Genomic DNA, 13,489 nt, shown 5'->3' with positions numbered 1-13,489 from the left:
AGCGATCATGGCATTTTTAAGAAGATAACAGAATTCGTTGTTTGGCAAAAAAAATATGTTATTTGTCAGAAAGCCAGGTTTTTTAACAGCAGACGCACGTCAACCACTGGCAGCGACGATTATATAAACACGACGCACGTCAATACTAGCGGCGACGACTACATAAACACGAGGCACGTCAACCTCTAGCGGCGACGCCTATATAAATATGACGCACGCCTATTGTACTGTTCCTTATTTATTGCGAATTGCAAAACATCTGGTACAAAGCAAAGCAGAAGTTGTATAAAAATAGTGCAACAACAATTCCCAAATAATTGTAGTTGACAATCAAAGCACAAACCGTGAATGTTACAAGCCTGTCCTATAATCTACATTTTAATCAAAAACTTGAAAATTAGCTTTATTCTTCAAATAAAATCTGAGAACAGATGTAGCTATTGCGCTGACTAAAACATGTCCTTTTTATGAAGAGGTCCACTACAACGTAACGGGGTTGGTGGTCATTGTTTTACGTTAAAACCTTTTTTAATAACTCAACAGGTATTCGTACAAACTTTTCTTTTTAAAGAAATTACTCATAAATTTGTAATCGTAAAAATCAGAAGCTGGTGTGCAAGAGAGAATCTTTACTATCCATCGTGAAAAAAGGCAAAGAGTTTCTGTTAACCGCACTATACCTGGCTTACCAGGATGAGGGAAGGAGGCTAAATTGGCAACTGCTCGCATTCATCATTTATAGGCAAAAAAGGGAACACAATTGCATTTGTTGACCGACATTGGTGTGATTTTTTAAATATACACAGTCAGACCCTTATGGACATATACCTAACCGCGGTTTCTTCAGCGCAGCATTACAAAAGTTAACACCTAGTGCCGGATCAATGAACTAATTATAATAAAAATGTGTTAGGTCAAAATTACTAATCTCCGTGTGACCACGCCTACACAAATTTATAAATAGTTTCACACGCGCATTGCTTTATGAATATTAATATGCGATTTCAACTTGTAATCATCTAAATGGTTCATTACGGCTAACAATCATACATATTTGATGTGCGATTAGTAATTTTTGCTGACGTCAGTTACATTCTATTGCCACCATTTTGTTGTAATGCTTTTCGGACGCAGTGAAAGAAAAAATTTATTACTTCTATGTTCCATTCATCAACTAAAATTTGAAAATCAAAGTTCTTTTTTTCAAGTATAGAGGACGCTACAAACAAAACGCTATTGTTTTCCAATAGCGTTTTGTTTATACCATCTTTTTATGGTTTCTGAGGAGGTAAACATTAAAAAAAAAGAATATAGCTTACAACCTTGGATTAAGGGCTTTTCTAAAAAAGGGGTTTCCATGAGGTGAATTGTGAATGGCGAAAAATTTAAGCAAACTAGTCGTTAGCCCGTGGAAAAATCCACGGGTTCGCCCGTCCTTGTTATACCGCATACTGCAGCTCGGTGCTTTTTAAACTTCAACTATGAATCATATCAAAGGCGTGGTCACACTGATTACAAAGCTGCTTCTGCATTTAGTTACGGCAACCGTTAAAGAATGTCTGTCAATGCTTAACAGTATGGATCTCCATGGTACGTAATCATCGCAACAAGGATTATTAGTTCTTATTGATTTCCGTAACGTCATTATAACATCCTTTTATACTTGCCAGCTCGTTAAACGGAAATTGGCAGGTAGAGGTAACGTGTCTCGTGACCTTTAAACTGAAGATCATTCCGTGATATAGGCTACATATAGGTTACGTATAGGTTTCATATAGGTTTCGTATAGGTTTTATAGAGGTCACATTATTCAAGTTTCTATAATTTGAAAAGATCATAGGCTTTTCAGTTTTTTAAAAATTCCAAATCAAACCAAATTTTCTGGAATTCTAGTTATAATATTTTTTATCTTCACTTGATTTAATTAGTTGGACATTTAAAATCGAACTCTCAGCAAATCGAACACCGCATCAAACAAAATATATTATTTTGATTTATATTCTCAACTCTCTTTTAAATTTACCTCCTTATAAAAAACACCTGTTGACTAAAACATACATTATTCTAAATAATTTTTATTTTTTTATTTGGCTTAAATAACTTGAACTTTTTAACTCTTAAAAAACATTTTTTAAAAACTTTTATTGTCCAAAATCCATGCGAGAATCCTTTCAAAACAATACGTCGTAACTTTACAAGCACCGTGTTTTTACTCGCCCATATTTTTTCTTTGACATAGTCAGGTTGGGTGGGTGTAAGGAAGAAATGGATGGATGGGTCAGGCAAAGGGTTGCAAATTGCAAAGGAAGAACTTTAAACCGTTTATACACTATCATCCTAGTGTATATTACTTTAACTGTACTATTTTTCAATGCTCGTTTGTATTGCCTAGTGAAACAAAGGCGACACACAGCATGTCGAAACTACATACAAGACGCTTTAAAGTCATTCAGTAAAAAATAATTTATAAAGCAGAAACGACTTACCATCCTGTACTTAGCTAAAGACAAGTAACCAGCAAGCGTGCTGCTTCAAATCATGTGTGAAATTAACTGAATTGGTTTGCTCTGCGTTTTACACAAAGCTGTTTGTTGACACTCCATGTAAAGCGTTAAGTTCATAAGGGTTTCACAAACATATTGTTGAAATAAGCTCTACGTAGGAGTGCAATTAGAACTCGATTTCGTCGTCCAATTTACAAAAAACAACAGTGCCTTCTTCTCGTTTTTTTTATCTCTTTTGTTTGACACCATTACTTAAAATAATTAATTGTTGTCGTAGAAATTCCGTTTCCGTTACCAGACCTTCATAGCTTATAGAATTTTTAAGGTATCAGCTAAAGATAGAGTATTTTTCCGGAAGTTATTACAAATAGGAGCGCATCCGATAAAGCTAAATTAAAAAGATGAACTTCGTCCCCAGGACCCTCCCTTATTAAGACAAGCAATAAAGTCAAAGAAATTGGTTAAACATTTCAATGAATACATACAAAAATATTTTCGTGGGATAATTTCACGAAGTGAAATTCATATCTTACTGTCTATACCAAACCTTTATGAGTCGGACGTTTTTGAGGACAATTACTGGAAAATTAGAAAGTCTGTTTTCTTTTCGCAGCTTTTTGATCTTCTCCCATTATTGCATAATTAGGAGTTCTATTGCAGTCATAATCTGTGCGAATGTGTGTTAGCTTTTGTGAATAGTAAAATTTAAAATGATAAACAAAACCCTGAGAAACGATTACCGCTCATTAAAAGTTATTAAAGAAAATAAATAAATCAGTGGGGAGACAGGTTATTAAAAATAGTGGTAAACACAACCTAATTTTTAAACCTCTTTTCACAACTACTATAAACGAGGTGGCAAGAGATCTGGGAACAAAGTTGACATGGTAATTAACCTGGGAACATATTTATTATAATTTAACATTTCGAAAACATTTTTGGTGTTTTATGCTGCTAAGAATATGTGAATTATGTCAACTGTATTTTAGCACACACTGCGGGGACTGGGCTGGGATTGAATCTTATCAATAAGGAAGGCTTCGAATTTTTTACACCCAATTTTTACCTTATCTTAGTGGACGCTTTTTTGAGGTCTCATGATGTCCACCGAGAGGTTTCACTATACTTATCTGGACGACAGGGGTGGGTGCCACAATCGCGGACAAAATAAACAAAATAAAAGCAGTTTTTTGTCATTTTCGACATGACTGAGAGTGTGAATTAGTCAATACTCCGCAACTGACAGGCTGTAAAGCCGTTACTAGCTTTAAGGATTTACTAGTGGCTTTTTGTAGCGCTTACGCGTAATAAAATAATTTACGTCAGTTCAAGAAGGTCCTGAAATTCTTATAAAAAATTTTTGTGCTGACATCAGCAACAATTACCACGTTTCTAGAATACGAATTTGACTCTGTAACCCAAGATCCAAAGCCCAAAGTCTATGAAGCTCACACCTTGATGTCATTGTTGAAATAACGATAAAAAGAAACTGTAGTTAAGCGATTGCTCAGATGAGAGCTGTGAATGCACCAGGTATCTTTCGCAGAACCCTCATTGGAAGCACCACCAATAGGAACTGTTTGTTTGGTAAGTATTCAATGATTACGTACTTTTAACTGCAAACTCTTAAAATATCGAAAAAAGTACATTGAAGTGTAAAATTGGGTTCTGACTGAATTATTAAAAATCTACTTAAAAATGAAGTCCAGGCTGTAGATAAAAATCATGTCATATAAAAAACATGAATTTTTCTGTGCTTGCAGAAACACGTTGTAAAAAGCACAACCATCTTAGTTTAGCAAAGAATATAATAACTTGGGGATTTCGGAAATAACCGTGCATACTGTACAAAAATTGCTCTAACAGAAGAGTGATTGAACATTCAATAAATCTTTAGCGCGGCATTGAATCAACAGTAAGGCCTGGGTACAAAGTTGACACAAAAATAAATTTGAGGTGATCCCACGAGTGAGGAACAATTGTTGTAGAAATGTGGCATTTTTTATGCATTTCAAAAATAAAAGCATGCAGGTTAAAACATTACAATTTAAAACATTAAAATTGATATTTGAGGAGTTCTTAAACTTCACTTTCAGAGAGGGTTTGATGAGACTTTTTAAAATTAAGGGGAATTAAAGAGTTTTAAGATGGCATGTCAACCCTGTTTTAGTAGATCCAATATTACACGAGTAGTGATTGACAACAGTCAGGTTTGAGTGTAGAAACAGATAACAGACACAATTTCATTTTATCTTGTCCAGCAAAGAAATAGAACTAAACGTTACAATAATAAAAAAAAACATGTTATAAAAATAAGATTTAAAAAATATTTTCCATATTATTGTCAGAAGTATAAGATACTTAAAATTAAAAAAAAATAATGAAAATATGTATGTACAACTGAAGAGTGAAGCATTTTTAATCTCGGTGAATGCAAATAAGAGGAGATACTAAAACTAAAAATGGTGTCCACGGCTGCGCTCAAAGCTCCATTTATCACAAGGTGGACTTATTGGTATAAATCTGAGGGTTACAACAAAAAATATTAATTTATTAGTTAAACTTGAACAGGGAATGCTAGAAATCTCCTTATCTCAGAATTTTCATTGTCTAGAACAATTTTTTTCACCCTCCTTCACTGTGTCTAAAAAAACGACCACTCAATGGACCAAAAACTTCTTTTATTGTTTCCATCAGAGACTTAGTATATACACGAATCTATTAGGCAGCTTTCTGAGTGCTTTATTTAGATTAAGTTTCTCGCGCAATCTTTTGTCAAACACTAGCGTGTGTTTAAAATGACAAATGTTAAAAACAACCGATCTACAGGGAGTGCTGCTTCTTAGAAAGCAAAGTCGATATTCGTCAAAAAGAAAGTTACGATAATTTTAAATTAAACCACAAAATCACGACCTCGAAAACCGCTATTACGCCAACGTCTATAATTTGACGACTGCTAATTGGTATGAATTTCTGATTTTCACCGTCAAACTCATAAAAAGAAAGCCGCCAAACCGCGTCGCAAAAATCAACACAAAAAAAAAGTCGGCGTTAAACAGGTCAGTAGGTTATGGCAAATGCGAAACAGAGCATTCAACCTGTTGAATTATTTTTTCAACCTTTCTCTGTATTTTCTCGCATCTTCATACTCAGGATCAGTTGAAAAGATGGTGTGTAGTTCTTCAAATGTAGGCCGGTGCGCAGGTTCTTGATGCCAACAACGCAACATGATCTGATAAGTATGTTCTGGACAATCGTCGGGTTTTTCCAGTCTTTGGCCACGTTCCAATAGCGCTATTACCTACATTGAAATTCGAACTTGAATTCAAAGGAACTAATAAAGCCATAAAGGCTGGATCGCGGTAACACTTTAGACGCGATTTAACATGCATTAAGTTACGATTGTTCAGTTTCATGGTTCAAAGTACATAGGGCCCTGGGTACACCGATGTAAAATATATCGCAGGTGTTGTGTATGTATTTACCCGTAAGAACAAAAAGCGTATACTCGAAAAAAGACTTTTTAAATTTTGTACATATGAGTGGTCATTTTCTGCCGTAAAAGATTATTTCCCAATTTAATGCATTTTTTACGACGCATGCCAGTTGAGAATAATGCATTTTATAACAATTAAAAAACTCGCTTAACATTTTTAAGCGAATTTTTTAATGTAGAAGCGACACGCAACGCTAGAAGACCTTATCTATGGACTTCCTTTAATAAACTTTCTAATAAATAAAAAACAAAACCTCACCTCAGCTCCCGTCATTTCTCCATATGGTAATTCACCGAATGTAAACATCTCCCACAACGTTACACCGTAACTCCAAACATCAGACTTTTGTGAAAACGTACCATAATTAATCGACTCCGGTGCGTACCTAATAAAGAATTGACATATTATTACATGATTTCATTGTCTCTTCTCTACTACTGTCGAATCAGATTACAATTGATATATTATAAGAGCAGGCACCCGGTTATGGCAAACAAATTGAATATGCACCCATCACATAACTATCATCCATGTATATATCCTTTTTAGCGTTGCTTCTTTTTATTTGTTTTAGACAAATGCAAACTACACACCGGACCAACAAGATGCATGTTTTGACGGTAAAGCGATGAGAAAGAAAAAGGTAGCCTTGTGGTAGAGCGTTTGTTCTCAGTGCAAAAGGGCGCGGGTTTAATCACCGAGTCGAGTAATTCCAGAAACTATAGAGATGCAAGTCGGTCTGTTCTGCCTAAAGTTCAGCATGAGATCAAAGTTGATGTCTTGGGCAGTTATCTATTTGAGCGATTGCTGGGTTTAAAAGAGTTCTATAAGCTCCTTTAGAAGCTTTATATACACTAGGACCCATTTGCAGGAACCTCTTTAATCCCAATACCAGTTTGAAGTAAATAGGCTATCCCGGGTAAATAACCAATAAGGACCCATTTGCAGGAACCTCTTTAATCCCAATACCAGTTTGAAGTAAATAGGCTATCCCGGGTAAATAACCAATAAGGACCCATTTGCAGGAACCTCTTTAATCCCAATACCAGTTTGGAGTAAATAGGCTATCCCGGGTAAATAACCAATAAAATATTTCTCATGGTCTTAAATTAGAATTTCTAAAATTACGCCTTACCGTTATGTGCTTTTATTTTAGAACAGCTTAAACTGACTAACACACTAGATAAAAGGGAAAGGATGTTGGTTACCATTTTACAGGCCATCTTCCACCTTGCTGTGCTTGGTAATAATCGCTTCCAGCTCCTACTGCACGAGACAATCCAAAATCACTGATCTTTGCCTGAAAGAAATTTGCATCGCAATTAAATCTTTGTTGTGTAAATGTCGGGGTATAGGGGAGGAAGGAGGGGGGCGAGTGTCGTGCGAGACGTGGGGGGATAACGTCCCCCCAACTTTCCCTTAAGTCATAAAACTTGGTACGAAATTTAATACGCTCTTTTACACAGTTGTACCATACTTTTCTTTTCTTTTTTAAAAGATACTTCTTTACTGAACCTCAAAAAACGCCTAAACGCACACGCCTAATCGCTAAGCGCCTACCATTTGTGGCATAAAATTTATTCTCATTAAAATAACCACATGTAAACAAATATAATGCATATCAAATACTCTCAAACAAATGCATACCTGGCTTTTTGTAGCAAGTAAGATATTTCTTGTGGCTAAATCTCGATGTACGAATCTTCTGTGCTCGAGATACATCATACCCGATGCTATTTGAGCAGCCCAAAGTTTTAAATCAACTTCTTGGATTTCTGGTTGGTGGTCAATCAAATGGTCCAGTAATGCACCCAAAGTGATCAGCTCTTGCACCTGAACATTTACAATGTATATAATTTACATGCTAAAATATAATACAGCGTCTTAAACATTTCAAGCCTTTTAACCAATTCTTTGGCTAGTGGCTAGTCTCAGCAACACTTTCAAGCGCTCCCTAAAATAATCCCCTCCCGCCCCATAAAACGTACAAAATTTTGTTAACGCTGTTGGCTCTTATTACAGCATTTACTGTACTCTTTCATTATATTAAACACTCGACGAAACATTCGGTTTGTAGGACCAAACCTAACAACATCTCGTAATTATTGAAAACTTGCCAGAGTTTTTAGCCAATCACAATTGCATAAATTGAAACTCACCAATATCATTGGAGGACCGAGACACACACCCAGTAAACGTACTATGCAAGGATGATTTAACTGAGACATTACTCTGGCTTCGCGTAGGAACTCCTAAAACAATTGACTACATTTAACAAATGTATTTGGCCAACCGAAGTAGTTCTAATTAAAACATACTATCATAGAAAAAGCACGCTTGTAACAGAGTTGTCAATTGTGCAAAAGAAACTTGAATCCTAATGGAGGGTTATTACCAGTGTTAGTACAATAAGCAGAAAAAAAGGTTTCTTGCTCTAAAAAAGCAAGAAACATTTTATATCTAAAGAAATGAAAAATTGCATTAAAAATTTAAATGTAAGTTCTTACTTTTTCTCCCTGTTGTAATTTATCTTGATGAAGTGTTTTCAAAGCAACTGATATCTAAACCAACAAAGCATGATACTATCCAATCGCACTACTAAATCAAGAATTTCTTCACATTCTATATTTTATAACAATATGCTTACAGCTCTAAGCTTGCTGACTTAGCAATGTTCCTTTGCTCATTTTGGAAGCTTTTAAAAGAATTTTTTTACCTTTTCACCATCAGGACTTGTCCAAACTCCTTTTAACACAGACCCAAATTCTCCTACACCAAGTTCCTGTCCTAATTCTAACGACTCGCGAGGTATCATGGTTTGTTGCACAGAACTTTGTTGTTTTGCTAAACGAAATTCCACATTAAGCTACAATATGCAAAACTGACTGGTAACTAGTGTTCTATTATAAATTTTGTAACTTTGTTAATGCCAACATCTGTCTAAATTTGACCATTAAATTCTTGATATATTGGTGCATTGAAAAAAGTGTTTCTTTAGACTAAAACAACAGCAAAATTTATTACCTTGAGTTTCATTGAAGAAATAATATTAATTTACGGTTATTGATAACATCGCAATTTTTTCAGGTACTAAATCAGCAGCGTATATTGTCACCTTGGTTACCGGTGTCGTGACAGAAGATTTTAAAAACGTAAAAAGGAATTAATTTTTAGGCCAGTGAAGGAAAAGGTGCATTTGGCTTTGATTTTCTTAAGAAGAGAACAACTCAAGACATCCTGACATGGACGAGAAACCCCAAACCTAAGAATTATACTTACCAACTGGCTTTGGCTGTGCTACAGGAACAGCCGGAAGTGGAGCCGATTTCATGCTGCCAGGTCTAGATGCAGGAACTGGGGCTGGACCAGATGGGTGAGGAGATGGAGCAGGTGGACGCCCTGCTGGTGTCGGAAGTGGTGGTTTCGGAGAGTGTAATGGTTTGGTTTTATTGAAAGATCCTTCAACATCACGACTAATTGGTAACTGAGGATGTGGATCCTGAAAAAAAAAATATATATATAATACAAAAGGAAAAAATGGAAAACTGAAAATTACCTTGTTATTCACAATCATTTACACAATTCAATTACTCCGCAACGTGTAGATAACACATCACTTACTTTTGGAGCAGGTCTTGGTGGAAGCTTTAGTGGAGGACCAGTAGAGTGAATTCCAACAGGTTTTTTCAAAACAGTTGGTAGGCCATCTGAATATTGTATGTAATGATCAACCAAATGCGGCAACGTCTCAAATAAAGGTCCATCATCAATATAAAACCAACGATCAGCCTGAACAGTTCAAGAGCAGTAAATTACTATAATATTTTACAAATTTAAACTTTTTACCTGTTTTATACATATATACTAAGCAGTACATCTCAAAAGCTTCCCTAGCCACATTAAGATTTCTTAATATACTTGTAAAATAACTGAACATGCAATATGATATGCTTCGAATAAACTTGCCCACTTTTATGGTATTTTTTAATAAACGCCCTCACCCCTTAGATATTTTAAGCCCACCAAAATTTTCGTGAACGATTGTAGCTATATGGTACGCACATCAAAAAGGAACTGGTAGTATATATCGTCATATTGCAAAATTCTGGACAATCAAGACAACTTTACACATGCTGTTTCTAGTTGCGATTAAGTAAGCATACAGTTTTAGCCATTCATAGGTTACTCTTACTAATTCTCAGTCTCGCTTTTAACGTAAAATTGAATTTTGAATGAAAGTATGTCTTAATAGCAAAGTTAAAAATAGTAAAAATTAAAAAAACACTGGCTTACTCTACTTTGTATTTTGAAGTGATAAACTTTCATTTCGAATACGAGAGACAAAACATAATAACCATGGCATGTGATACTACTTCTGATCAGAAACAAACCATCTTGTAGACCTGCATGGTCCAGTTGGATAACAGCCCCCTTAAAAATCAAAATAAATCAGGTTAAAATTGAAGATGACTCTCAATGATTAACTTCTATTTACATTACTTACGAAGTCCTACTTTGTCTTATATTCACCTGCTACTTTAGAGTGAATAAAGTATGGAGTCTACAGTTATACGAGTTAGTTTGGAGAAGGCTTGTAATTTTAGATAGAACTTAAAAATGACATTAACCCAAGTTCTGAATTAAGTTTTATTTTTGCAACGTTTCTCTTTTGGAAATTATTTAAAAAGAAAGAAATATCAAAAATAGATGCTAAGCTAGTTATATGCATTTTAAATTTTCTTTTTAAGAAATACAAAAAGGAATTTTTTATAAGCATGACATACATTTCTGTCCAAATTCTGATGCAGCCATTGTGAGCTTGTAGTCTTCGGGGCTGGGACAGGATAGTTATCTAAAAGAAACATGTCAAGACAGAAAATAAAATTTCATCTAATTTATAAGAACCCTGGACTGAGTTTTATTAGCTAAAATATAAGAGGGTTAATTTTGGTAATCTAAAAAACTTTCCACAGCAGTTTTATTAATTTTTTCTGGGTGTCATTAATATATTTTTTAATATTGTAATCTAAGGAATTAGGAATATTTTTTAGCAGCTTTAAAACATAAAGGAAACATGGCTTAAATTATAGAGAAAAAGAAGAAAATAAAAATGATGACAGAATATTATTTAGGGTATTAGTGTCCTCTAAAATTTTGTTTGGTCTTTGTAGTGATCTCTGGATTGAGTAAAACAGCCTTTTTTTGGAAATAAGAAGTGTAAATTGTTTGTATCAAATGGTTGATTTTTGGAGGAAAGCCTATGAAACCAGAACAATCATATATATTTCCCTGTCACAAAAAACAATCTGTGAACATTTAACAGCACCTCCTTATTTTGGGCATCATAAATGGCTGTTCCCATGAATTGGTGTATACCGATGTCTGAATTGACTTGGATTTGCACCTGGAAGTAATATTCCTCAATTTTCTAACATAAAACTAGATTGTGAAAGTCTGATTGTGCTTGTTAACTACTGGCTTAATTGAAATACATGCACTAGACCAAAGTATTTTTGCTAGGCAAAACAAAAAATTTAGTTCTTTGCATCTTACGATCGAAGAAGAGTGAAGTAACTAAAATGGCACAGAAATTTTAAACACTTTCGAAAGAGACATGGCCTTTTTCTATCCTGTCAAGATTTTTGGTGCTTATAAGATTCACTTATTGCAGTATTTCATGGATTAAATTCTGTCCTAAAATTTAAAAAACATTACAAGAGAGACAAGCTTACCAAAAAAGTCAACAATATCATAGTTGTTGTATCTTAATGCCAAATCACGAGGCGTGTCTCCATCCAACGTCCGAGGATGTATTGATGCATTAAATGACAGTAAAACTTTAACACAGTCTAGAAAATTACGCATTGACACATCGTGCAAAGGTACCCAACCATTGGATGGGCTTCTTTCATGAAAATCAGCATGTCCTTGAGATATGAGCATGTTTAGTGTTGATGCATAGCCATTAGTACAAACAATCTAGAAAAATGAACAAATTAAAAAAGGTAAGTTTTTAAAGTTACTATAGCAACATTTTTAGTCCTTCACTAGCCCTCCTAATTCAAAATTGTCCACATAAACGCCATTTGTTTACTTAACATTTGCATAGGGGGTTTCATATTGGTAATTTGTAATTTATTTTCTGACCATAAGGTCTACTTGAAGTTATATATATAAGTTATAGCTTGTACAAATATTATGTTGGAAAAAACTTGCCAAAGTGAAGGTGTGCTTTAGGCGTCAACATGAATTAGAAATACTGTTTATGTTTTACATTAGCCCTGCTACATTTTTAATCACCTCCTTTTTGTTCAAGGGCACTTTTTTAAGGGTGCTTATTAAAATAATCCTCTTTTCAGCAGGAAATGTTTATTTTGTCATTTAAGATAGTTAGTATTATAACAAATATTTAACTAAACAGAAACAAAAAATTTAGGATTTTAAAACTTTTAAATAAATGTACAAAGAAGTACCTGAATAGGAGTTTTTCCAAGGCTATCTGAAACGGCAGTGCTAGCACCAGCATAAAGTAACAACGAGACTGTCTTGTCATCATGAAGATTGCATGCTATGTGCAATGCAGTATCACCTTGCATATTTCTAGAGTTTATATCCCGCTTTACCTCTGGATTCTGTAGTAACTGTCTAATAGCATTGTGGTCTTTTTTAGCACATAACGTGTGAAGTTTTGTTTCTTTGCCATATTTTAATGTGTTCAATGGGGGCATCCGGCCTTGACAAAAACTTGTTAACTTACAAGGCAGTCCATCGGGATTAGTTCTATAATGAGCAGTCAACGAGTCTAAACCGTTAAAAATTGGTCCATCATCAATAGAAAATTTATTGTCTCCTAAACAATGCACCTGAAAATGCATAACCTGATTTTTATTCCACAATGATAATACATAATCTCCTGGGGCACTGCTGCAATCTCGTATTAAGTAGCAACCATCCCTTCCAGTACCATTTCGTGATAATGTTTGTGTCGCTACTTCCCTTGATATTTTTCCATGATACCACAGTAATGACCCATTGTTATATGTCATTTTAGTCTGCAGGATTTACACGATAGTCAAATGACTAACCTAAATCATTAATATATACTACAATATTATGTATAATATATTTGCTGGATTTCCATTGCTTTTTCTGTTTTATTTTTTAATTTTTGCACCTGAAAAAATAACAAAAACAGGTGAAGCAAAGAATAATTAAACAAAACTATTACTTAGGAATCTTAGATATTATTAATTGCTTTTAAGTACAATAATTGTGTTTAAAATTTAAAGAAGGCTTGGTTTATACCTTTTAAAATCCTTTCTTTTAGAGAATTAGAATACAATTTAGTGTTGCTAAAGGGATTAGGTGTGATGAACTGTTTAGACATTGATTTTCTTGTTAAAAAAGGGCCTTTATACCACTGTTTATCTTAAGCATAAAAAATTTATCTTGGTTCTGGGAAAGAGGAGAGTATAAAATATCTTATAA

The 13,489-nt window shown here is 34.3% G+C and overlaps 2 protein-coding genes across 2 annotated transcripts in view; one reads left to right on the top strand and one right to left on the bottom strand.

Annotated features, from left to right (window-relative positions):
- Positions 1–13,489, top strand: part of LOC130635619 (uncharacterized) — a 102,016-nt gene that overhangs the window by 56,037 nt on the left and 32,490 nt on the right. The window lies entirely within an intron of this gene.
- LOC130635613 (tyrosine-protein kinase HTK16-like) lies at positions 4,739–13,195 on the bottom strand. The gene is made up of 13 exons (XM_057444988.1): positions 12,475–13,195; positions 11,734–11,980; positions 10,786–10,853; positions 10,295–10,432; positions 9,623–9,790; positions 9,281–9,500; positions 8,718–8,845; positions 8,509–8,562; positions 8,161–8,253; positions 7,649–7,834; positions 7,210–7,301; positions 6,260–6,386; positions 4,739–5,805 (listed from the first exon to the last, which is right to left on the bottom strand). Exons 1-13 carry the CDS (start codon positions 13,045–13,047, stop codon positions 5,611–5,613), a joined length of 2,289 nt encoding a protein of 762 aa, XP_057300971.1. The 5' UTR covers positions 13,048–13,195; the 3' UTR covers positions 4,739–5,610.

Source organism: Hydractinia symbiolongicarpus, chromosome 3 (genome assembly GCF_029227915.1).
Source record: "Hydractinia symbiolongicarpus strain clone_291-10 chromosome 3, HSymV2.1, whole genome shotgun sequence".
Taxonomy (NCBI): domain Eukaryota; kingdom Metazoa; phylum Cnidaria; class Hydrozoa; order Anthoathecata; family Hydractiniidae; genus Hydractinia; species Hydractinia symbiolongicarpus.
Note: the sequence above shows the minus strand (reverse complement) of the source record. Positions and strands in the feature narration are given on the sequence as shown.

Excerpts from the sequence above, each read along its gene's own strand:
- LOC130635613 (XM_057444988.1), bottom strand. The coding sequence starts at position 13,047 with ATGACATATAACAATGGGTCATTACTGTGGTATCATGGAAAAATATCA. Across the intron at positions 9,791-10,294 it reads ACTTCAAAATACAAAGTAGA|GCTGATCGTTGGTTTTATAT; the intron begins GTAAGCCAGTGT and ends TGAACTGTTCAG. Across the intron at positions 8,846-9,280 it reads AGCACAGCCAAAGCCAGTTG|CAAAACAACAAAGTTCTGTG; the intron begins GTAAGTATAATT and ends AATTTCGTTTAG.